At 40.9% G+C, this 26,969-nt stretch overlaps 1 protein-coding gene across 2 annotated transcripts in view; it reads left to right on the top strand.

The window, feature by feature from the left end:
- CABP1 (calcium binding protein 1) overlaps positions 1-26,969 on the top strand; it is an 86,820-nt gene that overhangs the window by 21,282 nt on the left and 38,569 nt on the right. Inside the window, exons 1-2 of one of the 2 annotated variants that reach the window (XM_077461479.1) lie at positions 24,340-24,766; positions 25,604-25,765. The exons of the other annotated variant lie outside the window; for it this stretch is intronic. Of the exons in view, the coding sequence (XP_077317605.1) occupies positions 24,653-24,766; positions 25,604-25,765 (276 nt within the window). The 5' untranslated portion in view covers positions 24,340-24,652. Of the gene's footprint in view, positions 1-24,339; positions 24,767-25,603; positions 25,766-26,969 lie in introns of those variants that run through there. 2 annotated transcript variants of the gene reach the window in all.

The raw sequence follows: 26,969 nt of genomic DNA on the forward strand, positions 1-26,969 counted from the left end.
TGCGAAAAGGCCCTACAATGTAGAATTTCCCCTTCTTGATAGCGGTCACCAAGACACAGCAATAAAAACCTGACATAGGATCCAAAACCTTTTTTCTCCTCTTTTCAAAAAATCTAGACATTTAAAACCCAACTCAAAAATCCCCAAAGTCTACATAATGCAATATACTGTATATAGTAGCAGCATGCAACAATTGATTTTTGCAGTCCTTTAGATCAATGCATAACAAGTGCAGCACTTCGAGTGAGACTGTGGTTCTTTCTTGTAATGTTCCAACACATCCACTGACTACCACCATCATTTCAATTAACCCTTTTGCTGCCAGAGCTGTTTTTTTTTCTTTTGGCACACATAGGCCTGAAGATTACTTAAAGCGGTTGTATAGTATTTTTTTTTTACTTTTACCTACAGGTAAGTCTATAATAAGGCTTACCCGTAGGTAAAATGAAGGTTTAGGAGATAGTTACGTTTAATGCAGCCGCTGAAGGTCCGGCAGAATTGCCAGACGTTTCCAGGAAAAATAATCCCGCCCACATGCACGAGAGTGATGTATTGCGGCTTCGGCCACTCACAGCGCCAGAGCCGCGATACCTGTAAGACACGCCGAGGCAACATGTCAGCTTCCTCAGCGTGGATCGGGCGAGATACCGGCGGCTCGTTCTAAGGTGAGTATTTCATAATGAGATAGTATGCGCTGCATACTAGCTCATTATGTCTTTGCCTTGCAGGTTTTTTTGTTTAAAAAAAAAAAAAAAGGTGCAGGTTTACTCCCGCTTTAAAACCCTCAAACAGTATATTTATTTTTGAAAGCAGATTCTCTAAAGAATAACAAAGCGGTAAATTAAATTTTTTATGTCACACAATATTTGCACAATGGTTTATCAAAATATCAATGGAAAAATCCACCAAATTAGGCTAAAAAAATGATGTTGCGCCAAGTTGATACCCAACATGTCAAGCCTTAAAACTGTGTGCAACCGTGAAATGGCGACAAACCTCGGTACCCTAAATTAGCCATAGGTGATGTCATTTAAAAGCTGCTACATGTACAGTAATTAGTTTAGCGTTAACTGTGAACAATAGGCCTAGAATTATTGCTCTTACTCACGCAGCATGCTTAGTGTAACATGTTTCACACAATCGACTTTTTCATGTGCATGTGTGTTTATAGGGTTGGGGGCAACTGTTGCCTGCCCTGATCGCTTTCATCTGACAGGCAACAGTCAGAAAGGGTTAAATCACTCATGAGATGATAAGACACCACACTAACAAAGGTAAATGTTTATAAATACAATCAATAAGTGATACCCTCATGCTAATGTTACATTTAAGAGACTACCACCACCCCAAACACAGGTCGCAAATGTAGTGCGTTTGCCCACACTGGATCGCATGGTACTTTCGTACCATGCAATTCTGTTACTGTGTGTTTTAAAACGTAGTGGAAAACCCTTCTTTGGTGCGGTGCAGTGTGATTTTAGCCCATTCAAAATGAATCATAAATTGCACCAGACAGAACCACATGCGAATTGCTTAAAAATCACACGTTCCTGTGCAATTCATGTGCGGGCCTGGCGTGAACTGGCCCTAAAATAATTGGACCCTGAATCTCATTATGTAGAAAATTATAACTAGTGTGTAGTGGTAGAAATCAATCTCATGTATAACAAAAGTGAATTTAGTATTACATAGCACGATCGTGGACAACAGAAGAGAAGACATCCTACTTTATCTAATTAGTGAACGAATGCTGCATCTCCAGATTTTATTTACTATGACTAATGCACTAAAAATATTCATTCTAAAAGTCAAAAAAAACTTTGTAGAGATCTACAGACGTAAGAAAAAATCCAAAATTAAATATATGTGAACAGCTTTTCTCCTGTTTATACTTCTTTATTTTGACTGTACCTTTGGGCAGTGAAAATCGAATGGAGTACTAAACGATATCCTTATTCTCAACAAATACTCCATATGCATCCACTACTTAACCACTTCAGCCCCGGAAGGATTTGCCCCCTTCCTGACCAGGCCTTTTTTTGCAATACGGCACTGCGTAGCTTTAACTGACAATTGCGCGGTCGTGCGACGTTGTACCCAAACAAAATGTATGTCTTTTTCCCACAAATAGAGCTTTATTTTGATATTAGATCACCTCTGCGGTTTTTTTTTGTGTGCTATAAACAAAAAAAAAAAAAAAATATTTTGTTATTGCTATAATAAATATGCCAAAATTAAAAAAAAAAGAAAATTTTTTTTCCCTCAGTTTAGGCCGATATGTATTCTTCTACATAGTTTTGGTTAAAAAGAAATTGCAATAAACGTATATTGATTGGTTTGCGCAAAAGTTATAACGTCTATAAAAAGGGGATATAGTTTATGTAATTTTTATCATTATTATTTTTTTATTATTACTATTTTGGGACCATTGACAATTATACAGCGATCAGAGCTAAAAATAGCCCCTGATTACTGTATAAATGTCACTGGCAGGGAAGGGGTTAGCACTAGGGGGCGCTCAAGGGGTTAAGTGTTTTAACTGTAGGGAAGATGGGACTGACTAGGGGAGGAGAGAGATCGGTGTTCATACTTAGTATGCACACACAATCTCTCTCCTCTCCCCTGAGAGAACCGGGATTTGTGTGTTTAAAAAAAAGAAGCGACGTACAGCTACGCCGATTTGCGCAGCCGTGCCAACCTGCCGCAGTATAACTGCAGCGGATGGTTGGCTAGCAGTTAATGGCCTTGTAAACTAATTTTCATTAAATAATTTCTTGCTGTGTTTTTCTGCCTCCTTGTAATGTCCTCAATGAGCTCCTGAACCTCTCCTATTACCTTCTAACATCTTTTTGTTTGGAGTGAGCAGTGCACGTTAGTTGCGGTCATGTGCACTGCTCTATGCACATTACACACTCCATAGTCCCTAGCCCAGTGATGGCGAAACCTTGGCACCCCAGATGTTTTGGAACTCCATTTTCCATGATGCTCCTGCGCTCTGCAGTGTAGTTGAGCATTATAGGAAATGTAGTTCCAAAACATCTGGGGTGCCAAGGTTTGCCATCACTGCCCTAGTCCATCTCAGGAAGGTGACTACATTCTTACATACAGTGGGAGGATGAAGAACAAATGTTGCCACCCTTTAGTAGGAAGTCAGATTATAGATTATAGCAGAATAAAAAAAAAAGGATTTTGGAGCTTTGAAGGAGGCTGCAAGCAATAGAAAGTACTTTTTTGAGTTAAGAATATATACTTGAATATATATATTTTTAAACCAGAGTTTAGTGTCTTGTCAATGCTCCGCTTTTGCTGCTCCAGTAGCCTCTAGTGAGCTTATGGTTTTATATATAGACTGTGGACACAACTCGCCATTTTACTTATTAGGCTGTAACTGGTAATCTACATGCATATGCTCCAAAATAATTTTTATCTTTAAAGCCCAATAGCAAAATGTTTCCCTATGCAAGGGTGATGCGCCTGTAGGGGTTAAGTGCTAATTTTGTCCAGGACCAGGGAGAGTAGAAAGCCTTATGCCCCATACACACTCATATTTTCTGCTGAGTTTTTCCTTCAGATTTACCAAAACCATGTAGTGCAAGGTTCTGTCTGGTTGCATACAAATTGAAACTCCTAAGGTTTGATCTCATATTACATGGTTTTGATAAATCTGAAGGAAAAACTCCACTTCCCCAGCAAATTGCGCTACCCCACCATCTAGAGGTGGACTATTCCTGGTGTTCTCACATCCAGAGGAGGTCTATGGAGCCTGCTTTGATGATGTCAGGAACAAGCCACCGCTCAAGACTGCTAGAGTGTGGGGGTGCCGTAGCTGCATGGGCTGGTCTTGTGCAGGGAGGATTGGAGGATCGGGTAAGTGTATCACCCTTTATCTCTCCCCTAGACGATCAAATAACCCTTGCAGTGCGGGCACAGCCCCACTGCAAGGAACTTTATTTTTTATTTTTGCCCAGATCTTAGCTTTAAACAAAGTGTGTATTCTCTCATATTATTATTGTTTTCAAAGGAGAAAAAAACTATTTTTGGTAAATAAAGATGATATATTATTGCTATAGAAGCTCCTAAAAAACGAGTCACAAAATGTAACTGTTTCCTTGCAGCCATGGCAACAGTACTCACTTTATTCTAGAAATCGAATTTCCCTTCTCTATAGTCAGCTCATTGTATTTCCCCGAGGTCTGTACAGATGTGGAAGTAATATTTTTAGATGTCCCCAGAGCTTTGCAAATTAAAACCACAAGCCGTTTATCTCTAATGAGATATTGCTGAAACACCCCCTCCCCACCCCAATATAGCGGCCGGGGAAGGGGAGCTACAGCTTGCAGAGGCGAGATGCAGGCATCTAACACACTTTGTAAGAACTATAAATATATATTACAGTTATGTACATTTAATTTGTTGACCAAAGTGTCTAACACGCAATTTGAGGGAGTTACTAAAATGGCTAGTCAATAGATCCAAATTTGCTAAAAACCTGCAGTGAAGTTTGTTAAAGCGTATCTAAACCCAAAAACAAAACTTTGCATAGCACCCTCCTAGATAGGCTGCTATGTAAATGTAATCTTTTTGCTTTTCTGTAATCAGTGGAGCAGCTTGTTTGACCTGATCGGTGTCTCACAGGCTCCAGAACATATGAGTGGAGCAGGTCAAATGAGTAGCCTGCATATTTATGGGTCTCAGCTAATCCCTGGGGAGGTGTGCCTAGTAGGTGGCTGCAGAACACATAAATAGTCTGTGGTCTGGAGCAGTCTTGTTCTTGCCCAGGAGAAGAAGTTCCTTGCCATAAAGTGGTTGTAAACCCTTACAAACCACTTTGACCTACAGGTAAGCCTAGATTAAACCTACACGGTTTATGAGATATTTAACGAAAGAAAGGCACTGCAGTCTACGGCGCATGCGCTGAGCGCGCCGCAGTTAACGGCGATATGTCGCGAGTGGCGGCTCCCGTGCACATGCGCGGGAGTGATGTCACCGCGGCTCCGACGAATGACAGCGCCGGAGCAGCGAGACCCACCAAGAAGATGGAGGCTCCGGACTACAGGGGACAGCGGTGACTTCGCTGGCTCCTGTGTCAGGTAAGTGACACATAATGGACTACTATGCGATGCATAGTAGTCCATTATGCTTTACCTTTGCAGGGAATCAAAGAGGAAGTAAACCCATCAGGGTTTACTTCCTCTTTAAGGGCTAGTACCCTTCTGGACATGCCGGCTAAAGATTATACCTGTGCTCATCGAGGTCCCATCTGTGGCAGAGCCGGGGGGCCTGTTCTGCTAAAAACAAAAACTTTGAAGCTAAGCGAGGGATTTCACTGAGGATCCAGTCTGAAAGATTCACTGAGGAATTGTCTGACTGATATTGGAGGGAAACAATCCAAATATCCAGGGATATTGTGATTACAGACCTGAGTAAAGGATCCTAGTGACTGTTACTGCTGATATCCCTAGCATATCAATACTAGTGTTCGCCTGATCTGGGAAATTACTGTAGCCACCCCTATGTTGTCTATTTTTTGGGCATTTGCTGGAGGAACTGTACTGAGAAGTAGTATTAAGTGAAGAGTATCCTCAGTTTATTGCTCAACATTCATGGAGTATCCCAAAGCTCCCAATGCCCCATCCAAGTTATTCAGCAATAAATTACAAAATGGCCATGCCTAGACTGTTCATTGAGCCAGAAGAGTGACTGTTGCAGTGTGCCTGGCTACTACTACCCTAACCTGGTGCACTACAGTACTTAGATGAGCTAGCTTTTTTCCCCTCTATTTTTACATCTGGCTTCCTCCAAATCCACCTACCACTTATTGAGTCTGCCTATTTCTAAGTTGATCCAGGTCCGGAAAATGACTCCCTGAGTCCCTGTCCATTTTTCCACAGCAAAGTGTGACGTATCTGAAGTAGCCTGATGTAAGTAGACATAAGTCTGTTTGCATCCAGCTGCCCTTTTTTACCCCTTTTGAGCCATCACGGGTCAAAATGCGGACGAAAAAGTAAGCGGCAGAAATATCACAAAACTGACATCTGTTCAGTTTAGTTGTTTCAGTTGAGGATCTGCTCACAAATCCCTTGCTGAACGGAGTGGCAAAGCCCTTGTGAAAGAATTCTTAAAGCACATGTAAACCCTCACCTCGCAAAGCAACCCTTTCAATTTAAAATAGAAATGCACTTTTCTTCAGCTGGGACAGGGAAGCTGGTCAGAGTTGATGGGAAGATGGATGGAGTCAAATACAGGGCAATCTTAGAAGAAAACCTGTTAAAGTCTGCAAAAGACTTGAGACTGGGGCGAAGGTTCAACGGCCCTAAACTTTCAACCAGAGCGGCAATGAAATGGTCCAGATCAAAGCATATTCATGTGTTAGAATGGCCCAGTTAAAGTCCAGACCTAAATCCAATTGAGAATCTGTAGCAAGACTTGAAAATTGCTGTTCACAGACGCTCTCCATCCAATCTGACAGAGCTTGAGCTATTTTGAAAAGAAGAGTGGGCAAAAATGTCACTCTCTAGATGTGCAAAGCTGGTAGAGATATACCCAAAAAGACTTGCAGCTATAATTGCAATGAAAGGTGGTTCTACAAAGTATTGACTCAGGGGGGCTGAATACAAATTCATGCCACACTTTTCAGATATTTATTTGTAAAAAAATGTTAAAACCATTTATCATTTTCCTTCAATTTCACAATTATGTGCCACTTTGCATTGGTCTATCACATAAAATCCCAACAAAATACACTTATGTTTTTGGTTGTAACATGGCAAAATGAGGAAAATTTCAAGGCGTATGAATATATCTATATACAGTATCTCACAAAAGTGAGTACACCCCTCCCATTTTTGTAAATATTTTATTGTATCTTTTCATGTGACAACCCTGAATAAATTAAACTTTGCTACAATGTAAAGTGACTCATTAGTGTTACAAGGTCTCAGGAGGGATCGGGGAGCAGGTGTGGTAAATTTGATGTTGTCGCTCTCACTCTCTCATACTGGTCACTGGAAGTTCAACATGGCATCTCATGGCAAAGAACTCTCTGAGGATCTGAAAAAAATAAGTGTTGCTGTACATAAAGATGGCCTATCCTGTAAGAAGATTACCAAGACCCTGAAACTGAGCTGCAGCATGGTGGCCAAGACCATACAGAGGTTTTACCAGGACAGGTTCCACTCAGAACAGACCTCACCATGATTGACCAAAGAAGTTTAGTGCATGTGCTCAGTGTCATATCAAGAGGTTGTCTTTGGGAAATAGACGTATCAGTGCTGCCGGATTGCTGCAGAGGTTGAAGGGATAGGGGGTCAGTCTGTCAGTGCTCAGACCATACGCTGCCCAGAAAGAAGTCTCTTCTAAAGATGATGCACAAGAAAGCTCACAAACAGTTTGTTGAACACAAGCAGACTAAGGACATGGATTACTGGAACCATGTCCTGTGGTCTGATGAGAATAAGATAAACTTATTTGGTTCAAATGCTGTCAAGCGTATGCGGTGGCAACCAGGTTAGGAGTACAAAGAAAAGTGTGTCTTGCCTACAGTCATGTAAAGTGGTGGGATTGGGTGGAGCAAGGGACGAGTGACGTATAGAAGAGGACAGAGGAGTGGCGGCCATCTTATTGGTAGGAAGCTCTGGTCGCTTTCCTTTTTTGCCTGAATTACATTTACTGCATGTGAGTTTTTACTTGTGAGTTTTTAAAGATTAAAGTCGTTTTTTGCTTGGGATGGCTGCATAATGAGGTTGTTCTTTTCATTCCCCTGATTTGACTATCGTGCTATGCCTCTGGAATATACTTTGACGCCAAAGCTATTTTGTGAATAAGCTTGTACATTTCCTGGTTGGTCAGTGGAGTGAGGATCTCTAGGCAACAAGGGGATTCTCTGTTGAATGTGAGGAAACGTGGATGTAACCTGACAGCAAGGGTCAGTTTTATAGGATGTTGGTGTCGGGTCCTTTCCTTTTTTTTATCTCATCAAAAATTCACCATTGACAAGAGTCTGAATCAATTGAACCTGTAACTTTCCTCATTATTGATTATATGTTATATGAACTTTTGTTTATTACCACTTTTTGAGTAGCGCTACACCTTTGCTGCAATTGTCATGGTCTAGGGCTGCATGAGTGCTGCCTACACTGGGGAGCTACAATCCATTGAGGGAACCCTAAATGCCAACACGTACTGTGACATACTCAAGCAGAGCATGATCCCCTCCCTTCGGAGACTGGTCCACAGGGCAGTATTCCAGCATGATAATGACCCCAAACACACCTCAGAGAAGACCACTGCCTTGCTAAAGAAGCTGAGGGTAAAGGTGATGGACTGGCCAAGCATGTATCCAGACCTAAACCCTATTGATCATCTGTGGGGCATCCTCAAAAGGAAAGTGGAGGAATGCAAGGTCTATAACATCCACCAGGTCCGTGATGTTGTCATGGAGGAGTGGAAGAGGACTCCAGTGGCAACCTGTGAAGCTCTGGTGAACTCCATGCCCAAGAGGGTTAAGGCAGTGCTGGAAAATAATGGTGGCCACAGAAAGAATTGACAATTTGGGGCCAATTTTGACATTTTCACTTAGGGGTGTACTCAATTTTGTTGCCAGCAGTTTAGACATTAATGGCTGTGTGTTGAGTTATTTTTAGGGGGCAGCAAATTTACACTGTTATACAAGCTATGCGATCACTACTTTTACGCTGTAGCACAACGTCATTTCTTCAGTGCTGTCACATGCAAAAGATATAATAAAATATTTACAAAAATGTGAGGGGTGTAGTGCTCACTTTTGTGAGATACTGTATATATATATATATATATATATATATATAGTTTATTTTTCTTTTTAAAAGTGGTCATATAACCTTTGTTATGAGCCGCATAAGAGGCCTAGGAAGGTTGGAGTGGTGACTGCAGGAGTGGGGCGTGTCTGCAGGAGGCAGAGAAACAGCAGGACACTGATCCTCCTAGTTTAGACCTGTGTGAGGGGCGTGTCAGCACAAGTCTTGGCCATTGGAGGACAGGCAGGCTGTGTTCCCAGCATGACTAGAAAAATGGGCACACTGAGAAATAGGAAAGCAGGGGGACTTGAAGCATACATGTAGATATGCCATATTAATGTGAGATCATGAGGGTCAGATACAACATTTTCTATGACTTTGTTCTTTGGAAAGGATTTGCTCTCCTTGTGAGAGAATGTGTTAATGCATTCTGTGCCCTTGCCAGAGATTACAGGTGACTTCAGTAAGAGACGGTAGAAACTGCCAGGCAATGTCTAAGTGATGTATGAAATACACTTTGATGTACGATCTCCTGAGAAATCCTGAGTGTCCTCAATTTTTTTTTTTATTGTACAGTCAGTCTCTGTGAATTTTCATCTGTCAGCTTAGCAGAGCTTTGTAGTGTCACCCTTAGACAAGACTGCAGAGTGTGATATGTCATAGGCATGCCCTCTACTGTTCTAAGCAGGAACAGCTGTTTCCAGCAAAGCACAATTAGCTTTTTCAAGATCTATACTATATATACATATATACATATATATATATATATATATATATATATATATATATATATACAGTATAAATATATACTGTATATATACATTATATATATATATATATATATATATATATACAGTATAAATATATACTGTATATATACATAATATATATACATATATAATACCATATATAATATATAACATATAGAATAATATATACACACACACACACACACATATGTATATATATATATATATATATATATATATATATATATATATATATATATATTTTTTTTTTTTGTGAATCTTTTTTTCAAAGTCTCCTGCCGGTAACAGCACTTCCTGTTGCAGACTGTAAAAAAAACAAGCTTCTGCCTTGCAATTAGTAGCAGTATTGTCAACCTGCCATCCAAGCTTCTTAGACTTTTAGGTTTTAGGTCTACCTATTACTACAAGGGATATGCAGAACTAATAGACAGCACAGAAGCCAACTGAAGAAGCACACAGGGCAGGTTAACAATGCTGCTGTCAGTTGCAAAGCAGGGACTTTGCATAGTTAGCCTGCAACAGAAAATACTGTTACTGGAAGGATCTTGGAATAAAAATTTTACAAAAGATTTGCAAAAAAAGTATTTGCTGAAGAAAACAGTATGCAGTGAGATAGGATGCCAAACATACTGAAAAATTGATTTTGGTTTGGCATACATTTTTTGGGGTCTATTAACAAATAATTTGCTGTGAGAATGCTTTGGCATTCATATGGTTGGCACAAATAATCCCTGTCATTTCCGATGAATGTCCACTCCGTCTAGTGGCCATAATACAGTCGTTTTCCTGAAATGCCACAATTAGAAAAATATTGCATTATGACCACTAGGTGGAGCTGATGATCATAGGAAGTACACATACTGTATTATGAACATTGTGGGGGGTTATGTGCATTCACACAATACATTTCTTTTAGAAATAAGCTCCTAATTTACTTCTACCTTCCGTTTTTATTTTCAGTTGAGGTTAACAAAAGAAGAAAATAATTGAAATAATAATCACATTTACAGAACTTTTTTTTCAGGGAAAAACAATCCAAAGCATAGGCATAGGACACATCTGATGCCACGTCCTCTTAAGGAGAGTTAAACCCACATTTTTTTTTTTTTTTACCACTACTACTGCTTTATACTGGTTTATGAAATTTACCAGTTTAGAAATGTAAAAAATGTAAAAATTTATTGAAAGGTTTAGCACCGTGGAAAAACTTTTTTTAAAGATAAATAGTTTATATACAAATATATAGATACTGTAAGACCAAAATGAGGGACAGAAGGAGGAAGGAGGGACAGAGGAACTTTGCTCCAAATCAAGGACGGTTCCTTGAAATCAGGGACAGTCAAGAGCTACGCCAAAAGGATTAGCTGGTACTTTTCTGTAACACTGCCACCTCCACAGTTGGCTGGTGTGTCTTGCCCACTTCAGTGGTCTCCCAGTGTACTGTCAGATGGGGAACAGCAATTTTTTAGGGAGTGCAGGTAAGCATCATTCCACAATTGTTTTCTTTTTAAAGCTGAAATTTTCGTTTTTTTTAATAACAGCCCCATGGAGTGTACTTACCAGCAATGACTTGATTTCTGTGTGCTGGCAGCTGATATTTTAAGTAGAAATCCTTAGTCCTCTATCTCTGGATAGCCTTGCAGAAATGATCTAGCCCCAATGCTCTGGTGGTTGATATCAGCGGCTGCACCTGTGACATGCAGTTGTTAATAGTCACGGCTATGTCTGGATTCACACCAGTGCACTGTGCGACCTCATATGCAGTGCAGATCAAATGCGATGTCTGTGCGATGCAAATTTAGCCATAAAGATTGTATGGCTGAATTTGCATTGCATTTGGACCAAAGTAGTACAGGACCCTTTTTTTGGTCTGCACCAGAATCAGATCGTATGAGTGTTCACACCCATGCGATCCTATTCGTGACCGAACTGACAGTTCGCACTTTGTATTGACACCCGCAGCGGTTCGCATATAGCAATGTGAACTGCCTGCTAGTCGGGTGGCAATGCGGGAACCTGTGCTGGATTCACACGGATTCATCGCCACAGTGAGAATCGACCCTTAATCTGCCCACCTTCTCCATTCATAGCACCTGTACTATAGGGTTCCCACAGTGCACAACATTCCATGGCTGGAACGGTTCCGTGGTTTATCCACCAATCACAGAATGCTTTGCATTGTGGGAACCTATAGTGCAAATGCTATGAAAGTAGCACAGGGGTGGAAAGGGCCGACGTAGTCTGTGCTTTTTTGATGAGTGCCTGTCACATGCACAGCAACTGATATTACCACCTACATCATTTGAATATCACCACTGCTGAGGTATTTGCAGGCAGATAACCAAGGATATCTATTGAAGACAGCAGAACGCACTTTGTTGCTGGTAAGTAGCAGCCACCAGCACATAGGACACACTTCAATGCTAGTAAGTAGTACCCTCCAGCACAGAGAACACACTTCATTGCTGGTAAGTAGTACCCACCAGCACAGAGGACACACTTCATTTCTGGTAAGTAGTACCCACCAACACAGAGGACACACTTCATTGCTGGTAAGTAGTACCCACCAGCACAGAGGACACACTTCATTTCTGGTAAGTAGTACCCACCAACACAGAGGACACACTTCATTGCTGGTAAGTAGTACCCACCAGCACAGAGGACACACTTCATTTCTGGTAAGTAGTACCCACCAACACAGGGAACACACTTCATTGCTGGTAAGTAGTACCCACCAGCACAGAGGACACACTTCATTGCTGGTAAGTAGCACCCACCAGCACATAGGACACACTTCATTGCTGGTAAGTAGCACCCACCAGCACATAGGACACACTTCATTGCTGGTAAGTAGCACCCATCAGCACATAGGACACACTTCATTGCTGGTAAGTAGCACCCATCAGCACATAGGACACACTTCATTGCTGGTAAGTTTAAAAAAAGTTTTCAGCTTTAAAAGTAATAGGGAAAGGTTAGAACTTCTGTCAAGTTTTTATCCTGACCCCTTCAAGAAGAATTCCACTCAATTCCTGTTCTTGCAACATGCCACAATAGATTAGGGGAATGTGTGTTACCAGGACACAGAAAGCAATAAAAACTTGATAGAGGTTTTAACCCACCCTTCCTGCACATTAAAGTGGCTGTAAACCCTTCCATGTACCCAATGAAGGGGCTAGGCTCAGGTGATACACATAGATGAAACAAATCCTCCTACAAAAGTTGCACCTGTTTATCTACAGGATTCTCTTTTCTATATCTGTTTAAAGTCCAGAATTTATCAAGCTTTTCTGAGCTGTCAGAAAAATTAGGGAGAAGAGCTGAAAATGCACACTGCAGGGCTCAGTGAGGAGAGCTGATTGGTTGGGAAGGGACGCACACCCCTTCACACAGCACACAGAAACAGAGCTGAGGCTGTCAATCTTCTGGAGGTCCCTGCCCTATCACCTTTTTTCTCTTGGTGTCAGGAAAACTTGTCATAAGTGATTCATGCTGATAGCAGAGGAATGAAGCAGCCGACAGAAAGGACACTTAGTGCTCTGGATTGAGACAAGTACGCACTATAGAGGGATATGCTTTTCTTCATATTTTATGTTTGAGGTTTACAACCACTTTAAAGGACTCAAGTAGTGCAAAGGAAATGCTGTGTGTTTGCTCCTTTTAACCAATTTGTTTTGTTTTTTTAATTCTGCATCCTAATGAGCAAATCTCAGTTGCCAAAGACAATTTTGCTGACTTTAAAGGACATTTGTATATCTGAGTTGTGAATTGTTCGGACTCAAATGTTTTCTGACTCAAACAGATTCCAGCTTCTGGTTAGAGCCAGATTACATACCTGCAGTCCAAAAGGCCTGCCGCCAATGGTGCCTACAGTCCTGTTTTATATGCTTTTAGGCTGTGTGCACACAGACATCTTTTACTTCAGGCTTTTATCCATTGTTAACATTGCTGAGCTTTCTAGAAGCTGGAAGCTCAGCTCACAGCAGGTCTTATTTCCATTATGTTTTCTCTCCTGCTTTAAAAATACACAGCGTGGCAGCTCTGTTCCTGCTGGCGTCTGTCTTTGTACATAGTAGCCAGTGGGGAGCAGATGGAAAATGCAGGGTCCATCCAGCTTTCATGCTAATTATAATCCATCTTTTCTATTTTTGTGAAATGACCTGTGGAAATACAACTAAGAACTCAGTGTAACTGAATAGAAGTTTGGTTAAAGTGTACGTAAACACTAACAATGAACTTCTCGTATGTGCTCTCTTTTAGTCAGTTAAATATAATTCTCAAAGCATTTTTATATCTGTTGATCCTGCCAAATATTTCATGAAATTATATCTTGTGCCTTTTGCCTCTGCTGATTGTTAACAGTTAGCATGGTTCATAGTTTCCTATGTGAACTACAGACCACCTCCCACTGTATTATAGCAAGGAATAGAGGGGGGGGGGTTCTGTAGTCCTAACTCATTTACCTGACCTAAGGTGAGAATGCTGCTCCTCTATAGATAACGTGGCAAAAAATAATTATTTGATCTCCTGCAGATTTTATACGTTTGCCCGCTTACAAAGAAATTAAGGGTCTATAATTGTTATCATAGGTGTATTTTAAATGGTAGTGACAGAATATCAACCAAAAATCCAGAAAAAAACACATGATACAAATGATATAAATTGAGTTGCAGTTCAGTGAGTAAAATAAGTATTTGATTCGCTACCAACCAACAATAATTCTAGCTCCAGTATGTGCTCATGTGGTAAAGAGATTAGTCCTGTCAATTTAAGAAGGTGCTCCTAAGGATAACTCGTTATGTGTATAAAAAACACCTGCCCACAAAATCTTTCTTCCATTCAAACCATCATGGGCAAAACCAAAGAGCTGTCAAAGGACGTCAGGAACAAGATTGTAGACCTGCACAAGACTGAAATGGGCTACAAGACCATCAGCAAGAAGCTTGGGGAGAAGGAGATAACTGTTGGAGCGATTATTTGCAAATGTAAGAAATACAAAATAACCATCAATCACCTTCGGTTTGGAGCTCCATGCAAGATTTTGCCTCATGGAGTAAGGACGATCATGAGAAAAGTGAGGGATCAGCCCAGAACCACATGGGAGGAGCTTGTGAATGATCTCAAGGCAGTTGGGACCATAGTCTCTAAGCAAACCATTGGTAACACAATATGCCGCCATGGATTAAAATCCTGCAGCACCCGCAAGGTCCCCCTTTTTAAGAAGGCACATGTACAGGCCCCTCTGAAATTTGCAGATGAACATCTAAATGATTCAGAGAAGAATTGAGAGCAAGTGCTGAGATCAGATAAGACCAAAATTAAGCTCTTTGGCAATAACTCAACTCGTCGTGTTTGGAGGAAGAAAATTGCTGACTATGACCCTGAGAACACCATCCCTACAGTTAAGTATGGAGGGGGAAACATTATGCTTTGAGGTTGTTTCTCTGCTAAAGGTACAGGCCGACTTTGTCTCATTGAGGGGCCAATGGACAAGGCCATGTATTGTAAAACCTTGAATGAGAACCTTCCTCTCTCACCCAGAACACTAAAGACGGGTCGTGGATGGGTCTTCCAGCACAACAATGACTCAAAACATACCACCCAGGCAACAAAGGAGTGGCTCAAGAAGAAGTACATTTGGGTCATGGAGTGGCCTAGCCAGTCTCCAGACCTTAATCCTATAAAAAGGTATGGAGGGAGCTGAAACTTCGAGTTTCCAAGCGACAGCCAAGAAACCTTAAGGATTTAGAGAATATCTGTAAAGAAGAGTGGACCAAAATCCCCCCCTGAGATGTGTGCAAACCTGGTAACCAACCACAAGAAACGTCTTACCTCTGTGCTTGCCAACAAGGGTTTCTCCACCAAGTCCATGTTTTTCTTTGGGATCAAATATTTATTTTACTCACTGAACTGCAACTTAGTTTATAACATTTGTATCATGTGTTTTTTATGGATTTTTAGTTGATATTCTATCACTATAATTTAAAATACAATTATAGACCCTTCATTTCATTGTAAGTGGGCCAACTTACAAAATTTGCAGGGGATCAAATAGTTATTTTCCCCACTGTAAGAATGAACTTCAACGTTGGATTTGCAATATTGAACATGTGCTTAGCTGTGATAGGGAGTGCTGCTGATAGTCAGAGAAAAAATTGTGTAGGGCTTGTAGGCAGGCAGTGGTGTGTTAAGGTAAATATAAAACCTTCATTGAATGTCTTTAAGGGAGAAAAATGCTGTGTATCTTGGGGAGGGGGGAGGGAATATTTTCAAATCTTAAAGGTTTATTTCAATTTCTGGCCATTTTTCATGTTGCACCAATATTTAGGATAAAATGTGAAACTAAGTATCTATCTGCAGCTCCCAACCTCAAACTGTCCCCCCTCCCCCTCCTTACCTAAATCATGGGGATCTTCACCCTGCAGCATCCTGTATTTTTTTTTAACTTTATGTCGCTGCTCATGGCTCCACCTTTACAGTCGCATCATCCATACACATCATACACAGATCTGTTAATGGCAGACTATATGTCCAATGTGGTACCACAGCAGTGGCACTCATAGATCTCAATAGAGCACAAGTTCAGTGGCATCCTCACAGACCTGGGGTTGGAGGAATAGTCTGCAAGAGCCTGTGCATTGCACCTGCGATGCACTAATCACGGTTGCAATGCTTTTTAAGTTACTTTAAATTTCCCACCGTGCGCCTGTCGCGAGTGCTGTGACTGTGCCCGCGGGACCCACGGACTCGATGTCCAACGGGTGCCCACGATCGTGTCACGGAGCTGAAGAACGCAGAGATGCCAATGTAAACACAGCATCTCCCCATATGGCCTAGTGACAGGACACTGATCGTCTGCTCCCTGTCATCAGGGATTGTGCCCGTGGGATCCGCGGACTCGATGTCTGTCTGGTGCCCACGATCGTATCACGGAGCTGAAGAATGGGGAGATGCCGATGTAAACACAGCATCTCCCCATTCGGCCTAGTGACAGGACACTGATCGTCTGCTTCCTGTCATCAGGAGCAGTGATCAGTGTAGGGTCACTGCTAGCCCATCGCCCCCCACAGTTAGACTCACTCCCCAGGACACACTTAACTCCTCCCCCACCCCCTAGTGGTTAACTCCTCCACTGCCAGTGACATTTTTACAGTAATCAATGCAATTTTATAGCATTGATCGCAGTATTAATGCCAATGGTCCCAAAAATGTGTAAAAATTGTCTGATGTGTCCACCATAATGTCGCAGTTATGATAAAAATTGCTGATCTCCACCATTACTAGTAAAATAAATAAAAATGCCATAAATCTATTCCCCATTTTGTAGACGCTATAACTTTTGCGCAAACCAATCAATAAACGCTTATTGGGATTTTTTTAACCAAGAATACGTATCGGCCTAAACTGAGGAAAAAATGTTTTTTATATATTCTTGGGGGATATTTATTATAGAAAAAAGTAAAAAATAATGTGTTTTTTTCAAAATTGGCGCTTTTTTTTTGTTTATAGCGCAAAAAAAAATGCAGAGGTGATCAAATACCACCAAAAGAAAGCTCTATTTGTGGGGAAAAAAGGACTTCAATTTTGCTTGGGAGCCTCCCCGCACGACCGAGCAATTGTCAGTCAAAGCGACGCAGTGCCCAATCGCAAAAAGTGCTCTGGTCTTTGGCCAGCAAAATGGTCTGGGGCTTAAGTGGATACAAGCATTTTTTTCATAGCCTGTCTAATACCACAAACATTTTGTTGCTAATCGGTTGCATGTCTGTTTTCACAGGTCCACTTTTCCAAATTGCTGGTAGCTGAAATCATTTTTTTTTTATAAGAACAGTGTAATATTCCTGGGCAATGTACATCAACAAAGTTTATTTTTTCATTTGGGAAGGCATTGGACAGGGTGGTTTGCAGGCAGGGGATAATGGGAGGCAGGGGTTGAGCATAACACAAAGTACCCAAAAGGACCTTTATATCAGTATCACCAGATGTTACAGTTATATGAGATTTTAGTGGTGAGGTTTACATCTACTTGAAGAGACTATTGAGTTCTTTTAATTTCAGTGTTCTGGTACATTCATTTATGGGCCGTCTGTTCAGAGATCTGCACAGCCAGAAAATAATTTTTTATCTGTCTGCAATGACTTGATAGCTAGCTATTCAATTGTCAACATTTGAGCTACTTGTTTTATTTGAAAGTTATTTTACATCTGCATGTAGAACCTATGCCTCTCACTTTAGGCTTGCCTGACCTTGTTTTTTAATAAAGTGTATTTCCTGTAGTTAATGGCAACTATAACAGACAGAAAGATAATGATATGATAGCGTAGCGCCCTGCTAGTTTAGAGTAGGCTGCTAGGTAAATTTAGTTATAACCTCTGTAATCAATGGAGCAGGGGTTGATTTCTTTGGGCTATTTGGGGTCTCATAGGTTGCTGTTCTGCCACTTCCCCCTGTCTTCTGGAGAGTTCTGAAAGTATACTGGGAGGGAGAGCAGAACAGGCAGCCTGAATATTTATGGGTCTCTGATTAATCCCATAAGAGGTACATCCAGTAGGTGGTTGCAGAACTAATAAATCAACAAGGGTGCACAATTCCAGGGGCCCAGCCTTCTGAAGGAGACCCAAGGGCTGGGGGCTCTGCCCCTGGGGCAGAGAGGCAGAGGAGAAGCCTCATGAATCCTTACTTTCGGGAAGACATCATGGTCCCATCTAGGCGTAGCTGGGGGTCTCTACCAGAGAGAGAGGGAAAGAGTCTAGGTTAGAGTCTGGATAAGATTCAGGAGGACAAGAGTAAGTAAGCTCCATTTTTATAGGACAGAGTGAGTACTTGATTCTGCTACACAGTGGAGATGTGACTGTAGAGTGATCTTGCAAGCCAGTGCTTGCTGCAGCCAGGAGTTGTGCATGACATCCAAGAGCGTGCCATATTGTTAAAGTGCTTAGTGCAACCAGGATCTGTGCAAGACAGGCATCGGTTGTGCTAAAAAAAACAGGAGAGAGTACAGTGCAGCCTAAAGTTGTGCGATACAGACTGCAATTTGTACAACGTAGCCAGAACCCTAGCAGTCCTCAAATTCTACAGTTTAAAGGTTCAGGGTACCACACTCCCATCACCATCCAAGTTCCTGTTCAATAAAAACCCTAAAAAGAAAACTCTAGACTGATTCCTGAGCCAGTGGAAGAATGGAAAAAATGCTATGTACAAATGTTATGTTACAAGGAATATAACAGAATATGTAAAAAGGAAATCAAGGATGCAAAAATTCAAAATGAAAGACAGATTGCAAAAGATAGTAGGACAAACCCCCAAAAATTCTTCAAATATATTAATAGTAAAAAGGTTAAGTCTGAGCATGTAGGCCCTTTGCAAAATAATCTGGAGTGGGTGACTGGGGACAAAGAGAAGGCTAACTTATTAAATACTTTCTTCAGCTCTGTGTATACAAAGGAACATGGTGGGTGCTCATGTCCATAATGGGGGTGGTAGTGACGCAGCCCCAAATCCACAATGGCTCAAAAGTGATATGGTCCAGAAATATTTGGACAGAATAAAGGTGGATAAAGCACCTGGACCTGATGGCATCCACCCATGGATCCTAAAAGAATTGAGCTCTGTAATTTCAAAGCCATTGTATCTAATTTTTAGGGACTCATTAATGACAGGAATAGTACCACTGGATTGGCGCAGGGCCAATGTGGTGCCTATATTTAAAAAGGCAACAAAGTCTTTACCAAGTAACTATAGACCCGTTAGTTTAACTTCTATAGTTGGGAAGATACTGGAGGGATTAATAAAAGACCACATAGACGAGTTCTTGCAGGAAAAAAATATTTTAAGCAACAGACAGCATGGATTCATGAAAGACAGAAGTTGTCAGACAAACCTGATTTCTTTTTATGAGGTGGTAAGTAAAACCTTGGACAGAGGGATGGCGGTTTGTAAATGGATAGAAAACTGGCTAAAAGACAGAATTCAGATAGTAGTGGTTAATGATTCTTACTCTGAATGGTCTATGGTTATCAGTGGTGTACCCCAAGGTTCAGTGCTGGGACCCTTACTTTTTAATATCTTTATAAATTATATTGGGTCTGGGATCAAAAGTAACATTTCCGTCTTTGCAGATGACACCAAGCTACGCAGTGGAATAACGTCCTTACACGATGTCTCCAATTTACAAGCCGACCTCAATGCTCTGTCTAATTGGGCGACTATGTGGCAGATGGGGTTTAATGTTGAGAAATGTAAAGTTATGCACTTGGGGGCTAAGAATATGCATGCATCATACATGCTAGGGGGAGTACAACTGGGGGAAGCCATAGTGAAGAAGGATCTGGGGGTTTTGGTAGATCATAAGCTAAATAATAGCATGCAATGCCAAGCTGCGGTTTCCAAAGCGAGCAAAGTCCTTTCCTGTATTAAGAGAGGTATGTACTCCAGAGAGAGAGATATCATTTTGCCCCTGTTCAAATCATTAGTAAGACCTCATCTGGAATATGCAGTTCAGTTTTGGGCACCAGTTCTCAAAAAGGATATCAGGGAACTGGAGAAAGTGCAGAGAAGGGCAACCAAACTGATAAGAGGCATGGAGGAGCTCAGCTATGAGGAAAGATTAGAGGAACTGAATTTATTCACTCTTGATAAGAGGAGATTAAGGGGGGATATGATCAACATGTACAAATATATAAGGGGTCCATATAGTGAACTTGGTGTCGAGTTATTCACTTTACAGTCAACAAAGAGGACAAGGGGGCACTCTTTACATCTAGAGGAAAAGAGATTTCATCTCCAAATACGGAAAGGTTTCTTTACAGTAAGAGCTGTGAAAATGTGGAATATACTCCCTGCAGAGGTGGTTATGGCCAGCTCAGTGGATTACTTTAAGAAAGGTCTGGATTATTTCCTAAGTGTACAGAATATAACTGGGTACTGACATTTATAGGGAAAGTTGATCCAGGGAAAATTTCAGATTGCCTCTCGGGGGATCAGGAAGGAATTTTTTCCCCTGTTTTAGCAAATTGGATCATGCTCTGCTGGGGTTTTTTGCCTTCCTCTGGATCAACTGTGGGTATAGAATTGGGTATATGGGCTGGTATGATATTATATATATATATATTTTGTGGTTGAACTGGATGGACTTGTGTCTTTTTTCAACCTGACTAACTATGTAACTATGTACTTGGCTGTACATGCTGTGATTGGGGGAAATGGGCTGCCGGGGGTAGTGTTACAGTTTGGTGCACACAACGGTGCACACAACGGTACACAACTATACCGCACAAGTATGTGGTGACATTCTGTATGTGTCAAACCAAAGCCATCTTGTGGAAGAATGGTCAGTCTTTCTTCCTGCAATTATGCTTACATGGGATTCAGCCACTATCCGGAAACGTGGTAAAAAAGTTTAATTAAAAAATAAATCCTCAGATTAAGTCAATTTGGGCACAGTCTTGGGTGGTGGCAGTAGGCCTCCTTTATTTTCCTCCTATCAGGAAGGGGTAAAATGTCCCCGTTGAAGCCTCCATAAAAATGTCCTCCTCCTCACTGAATACACCCGAACTGCAAGCACAATTTCCCTGCTTCATTTGCTGCTACCAGCTCTACCCTTATGTTGTGACAGAGTAGGTAGCCTATGGCCATTGGCTTCCCTCCTGCAGCTATGCATCCAGTGTAGGGGATCCAGCCACCACCAGGAAATTTGTCAAAAAGTTTCTCTGCACAGCCTCCTCAGAATGTCCTCTTAATAAAACCAGCACTGCCATTGCTACTTCTCAACACCTATATCTCAAGCCTCATTACCACCAGCACCCCCAACACCTTAAGGAAGAGGAAAGGGGGCATTAGCAGGCCCAAAATAAATAGCTGGTATGCCACATGAGGAGGAGGAGCATAAATGTACCCAGGGATTTTATGCTATTTTTATGCAATGCACCCTTTAGTAGGAGGAGGAAGGAAAGGGTGCATTAGCAAGTGCAACAAAAATGACTGCTATGTGCTATCTTTTTGTCCCTATTCAAGTCAAATGACATACATGTACCATGTATGTCATTACTTATAGGCACCATGTTTTGAAGAAGGGCATTATCGCCCGAAACTGTTACAATGATGGCCTATATACTTTGGATGTTTTGATCATATTTTTCATGAAAATATTTTTTGTGCAGCAATTCCTTTCTTGTTTCCTCTCTCTCTCTCTCTCTCTCTATATATTCTTATAAATAAATGTAAACAAGCTTTTTACAATTAAAACATGGATGGTGTCAGTAGGGCATAGATAGGATGGTGTCAGTAGGGCAGAGGTTGGTGTCAGTAGTTTTTATTTTTATTATTGTATTTTTTTTATTATTATTATTTTTCACAATATTATTTTTATTTTTTACAAATTCTTTAGGAGTCCCATTGGAAGGCTTTGGTGAAATATCTAAATAGACCCCCGGTATCTAATTTTTAACACAGAGAAGGGGGCTGGGGACAGAGATTCCCCAGTCCCTTTTTCTACAGCCCCAGCTGCACCGGACAATGAGTGAACTAAAGCATAGTAAACACAGTTTATTATGCTTCAGTTATGAATAAACACAGTGAGTGATTGGTACTGATCACATCCCCTACTGCAGCTGGCAGGGTGGGGGGGGGGGGGAGAGGGTGGAGGGATGGGGACGGTGATGGGAAATATAGGCAGCAAGGGAAATCTGTATGCACCCCTTTAATTTTTGGGGGAATAATTGGTTATACAGGGATGGAAAGAAGTTTGGAAGAAGTTTAGGGAACAAGAGACTGCAATTCGTAAAGAATCTATTACCCATGCAAAATATGTGATGCCAGAATATGGTGTTGCTAATGTAGTCCTTGAGATTCATACTGTTCCATAACACCACATTCTTCACCACATCAACTTAAAGGCATCTCCCAAGCATGTAGTTTACAAGATTTGTGTTTTTCCTTGTCATCATCAAAGTTGCACAAAAAAAAAGGACCCTTTCCCCACTATACAGTATTTTTTCTCTTTTTTCTTCCATTGTTACATTGTTACATGCCCCTTGTGCCAGTGGAATACATGAATACATGCGAGGGGGGTACATTATTGTGGGATACCAGGTGATTGAAGGGGTGTATAGCCATGCCGGTGGTGAGGTCAGATATGAGTTTAATACCACATTTGGCCCATATTTTGGGGTCTGGTAGTGAGTAGAGATGGGGTAAGGTAGGGTTGTTCCATAGGGGGGGCGTGTGGGGAGATTGCATTCTGTGGTAACTTCTCAAGTCCCAGTCCCACCCTCCAGGCCCTCAGAGTCGTGTGCATGGAGGTGGTCAAGTCGTATGGAGCTTTGGGACCCCGAAGGGGTAAATGTGTTAGGGCCTCAACAGAACGGACCACTGCAGCCTCCAGAACTGCCGGAGGGTTGGACGCGTCCGGCACTAGCCACCAAACTGCCGTGACCAGCTGAGCTGCCAGAAAGTATTTCTGGCAGTCCGGAAACGCCAAACCCCCCGTGACACCGGACGCATCAGCGTGGACAGTTTAAATTTAGGGGGATTGGAGCACCAGAGGAAGGAGGAGAACATGCGATTCAGTTTTGTAAAAAATGAGGAAGGTATCCATTGTGGGGAATTATGGAATAGGTAGGTAAATTTAGGTATGATTTTCATTTTAATTAAGTTAATGCGGCCTATTAAGGATAGAGGAAGGTTTGCAAAAATAATCTTTAAATTGATTTTGAACCTTTCCCCCAATTTCAAAAACAAAAGAAAAAACTTTTATCTTGCGCCTTCAATACAGCTAACAATCATATTAATTTTCTTTTGAAGGATGTAGATGGAAGGTATCCTGATTTAAGACCAATGTTGTTTTTTTATGTAGTGTTGTTTGGAGACAAGGTTTATTTACTTTGATAATCATTGCAGAATGTGTAATTTACCTCCCTCACCATCATAGCAATTTCAGTTCTATATGTTTGACTTATATAATATCAGCAAATACTCACTGTGGATCTTCCATTGCATTTGGACGATATCTTAAATTGAAACCTGTTCTCAACTCTCTTGTCTCTTTGATCATCTAGGCAATTATTATTATTATGCTGGGATGCAGGAAAAAATATGAGTTCATAGCTTATCAAGCAGCAACCCCGTCATGTCACTGTATACTTGGCCTACTGGTAGACTTTGGGTTGTTCTTTTGTAGAAATCTAACATTGTGATGCAGTGAATTGTAGAAATTCACCACTATTAGAAGAAATATAAATAATAGTAAATTTGAGCTAAATAGACCAGAGCCAGCTATTAATGGCATCTTGGATCAATGCTTACCCATTCATGTATACTATATTGGTCACTGACCTAGAAAACACAATCATTGTGTACCTCTGTTTTGAGTGAGAGGTTGTTTTCTATTCAATCTCCAGCGCTGACATCCTTTTCTCATCTTTCCCAGCACAGACAGACCTATAATTGCTTTTTTATATAGAACTACATGTGATCCAGCAGGCAGCCTTATCTTGTATTGCACCCTCTTTTTTTCCAGGAGTTGTGATTGCAGACACTATGCAGCAAGTCCTCGCATATGTTCGACTTGGATATGTAGTGCTTTTATAGTCATGAGCGGGACATGTTCAGTCTGATTCTTTTATGCCAGACATACTGCTACATTGTCCTTCCTTTGACATGCCTCTTTGGTCTACATTGTGGCTGTTGGCGAGCATGCATCCTTGAACAATCAGCCAAAGGGAAGCCAAAGCTCATTAACCATTTCATGGCATAACTGCCCATTGACAACCATGTAGTGGATTTAAAAAAAAAAAAAAACACAAAGATTCCAACTAAATCCCAAAATTGGAATATTCCTGGCGCTGTTTTGAGTCGACGTCAGTGTCATGAATGCTGTGTACGCCTCCAGCTGATCTGTCCCACATCATGTCATTGAAAAGCTGTAAGGCTCATGGGGGAAGGGAACCAGCTCCAAATTAGCCGGATTCTCTGAGCTCATCAGGGAATAGTTTCTGCTGCAGTTTATCTGCTGTAATCAGAGGCTCTATCAGAGAAACAATCTGCGGCTCAAAGGGTCTAATCTGTGGGACGCCGCTGACTGCCCCCCAGGCTCAGAGGCGCTCACTGTGCGGGATGCCTCGCTGGCTGCTGCCCTCTCTATCTCTCTTCCCTCGGGAAAGCTCATCCTCTAGTCGGGGTGGTATGGGAAATTGTGTCAAGCCTCCGCTTCGAAACCTCTCACAGAAGGTACGTGTCCCCATAGCGTAGCACCTATAGTGAGCGATGAGATGGGGTTGATGGCTTGAATAGAAACAGAAGGAGAAGGTAGCTATACCATAAATCCTGTCTGGGAGGGTGATTTTGCTTAGATTTTATGTTTAAAGACCCTTACCTATGTAAATCTGAATGAGTCTTATTTAATTCCCCAAATGACCGATGACAAGTGTTGGTCTCTCTGCTGAGTCTATTTTACACTTGCAGAATTTCTCTTGACTCTTCTCTCAGCCATAGCGTACATATAGCCATAGATTTCACTCTGTGTCTGGATATTATTTGGATGGTCTGTTAAACTGCTTGCTTTTATTCCCATTTATTTTTAAACCTGCAATGATATCCTAAATTTGTTATATGACCCATGAACCTAGTTGTGCATTCCCAAAGGAGGCACACAAACAGTAAGGAGAATAACGTCTTATAAAGGCGTGGGAATAAAAGGTCCGACAGTACTAGACTAAAACAGTTCCTTATATAGAGAGGAGATACAGGGAGGAGGGAAACGAGATGGCAAGAGAAAGAGAATCTGGAAAATGTTCCTTTACCAATTACAAGGTACGCAGAGATAGATAGGATAAATAGAGAGATGTGTTTTTGTGAAGCTAGAAAAGTGATAAGGAAAGGTCTAATCTTTTGGGGGTAGATCTTTGGGAAGATTTGGGGGTAACAACTAAAAATAAAAAAGATCTGGGAAGTTGCAAGCCTCTTAGTGACTCATAGGTCACGTATGTAGGAGTAACAATACAGGTGAAAGTCCTTTTTCAATACTGATCCTACAGTATCCTTTGGTAACACTCTGTATGTTGTAAGATGCACCAGGAGGAGGGAAGCTGTCTCAGATCGGCGCAGTCTGGGGAAGAGGGTGCTCAGGGGCCTCTAATGCTTTTGGCTCAAAACTGCGCAGTGATGCACAACCTGCTGGGCCCGGCCTGTATATTTCTCCGAAAAGGATTCGCTGAGAATCGACAGCCTGTACGTGAGTTCTGTCCCCCTTTCCGTCTCCCCCATTATTGTGTGACCGGACCCCACCTGTACATTTTATTGTTATCGTAAACCATGTGACCCATCACCCATTTTTATCATGTCCCTTATGGCAGGTTGTAGAAAAAGTTTCTTATTGCTGAATGCATTCTGTGTATAGTGTTCTGGTGTAAGGGTTTTAAAAAAAAAACTAATAATCAATTATGCCTTACAGAATTTCACTAGGCAACTGTTTGACTAAATGCAGGTACCTGCATTAATAAACAGCAGCCTTTATAACACTCTGTTGGCATTGATCTGTGTTTAAAAGTCCTGGAGGGACCTGCATTTTCAAACTACAAAGTTTTGGTGATTTTTCACTTAACAGGAACAGAGGAAAATGACATGCATATTTATGTAATTCCCTTTATAATTTATTTGGAAGCTCATATTAATTAGTTATGTTGCAGAGAAATGAAGAATGTGCAAAAGACAGTTTACATCTGCTTTACACGTCTCCAGTGATTTTAATAAATATGTATTAAAAAATGGTCAATAGACTGCTTTTTAGCTTATTAAGGATTTAACTACTGCATTGTTTTATAGAATATATCAAGCTTATCAATTAGTCATAGACTCTGGATAGAAAGTTATTTTGGGGTGTACAACAATATCTTTAGATTTCTCACCACGTGAAAGAAAAAAACTTGGCTTCTCTTTCTTTAAAATCCTATAAATAAACATAGACGTCCTTTTTATGGATAATTAAAGAATAATATAGACATAAGATGTGCTACACCAGTTGTACCCTATGATTGCATCTACAGCTAAACTGCTGGCTTGAATCATTGCCATTTAATGTTCTTAGCTAAATGTGGTTGTCATCTGGATGTTACCTTTAGGGAATTATGCTGCTGAACCACTGTGCCTAACAATTGTAACACACCGTCATCACAATTCACCGAATAATTAAAACAGAAATAATATTTAAAAATTATTTATTTATTTAAAGAGGACAAAATAAACAAAAAAACTACACAACATTCAAAAAACTCAACATATAAAATCTCATATCACATAATTACATAACACCTAACACATAATATTTAAATGCAGACATTATTTAATTATGAATGGTGATTTATTAAACGGAAACTATACATTTTTGGTCAATTGTATTTACAATTATTTGTAAAATGATTTACCAAACCTATTT

The sequence above is a fragment of the Lithobates pipiens genome, unplaced genomic scaffold (assembly GCF_037356315.1).
Source record: "Lithobates pipiens isolate NorthernLeopardFrog02 unplaced genomic scaffold, aLitPip1_a1.2 Scaffold_3, whole genome shotgun sequence".
In the NCBI taxonomy this organism is placed as follows: Eukaryota; Metazoa; Chordata; class Amphibia; order Anura; family Ranidae; genus Lithobates; species Lithobates pipiens.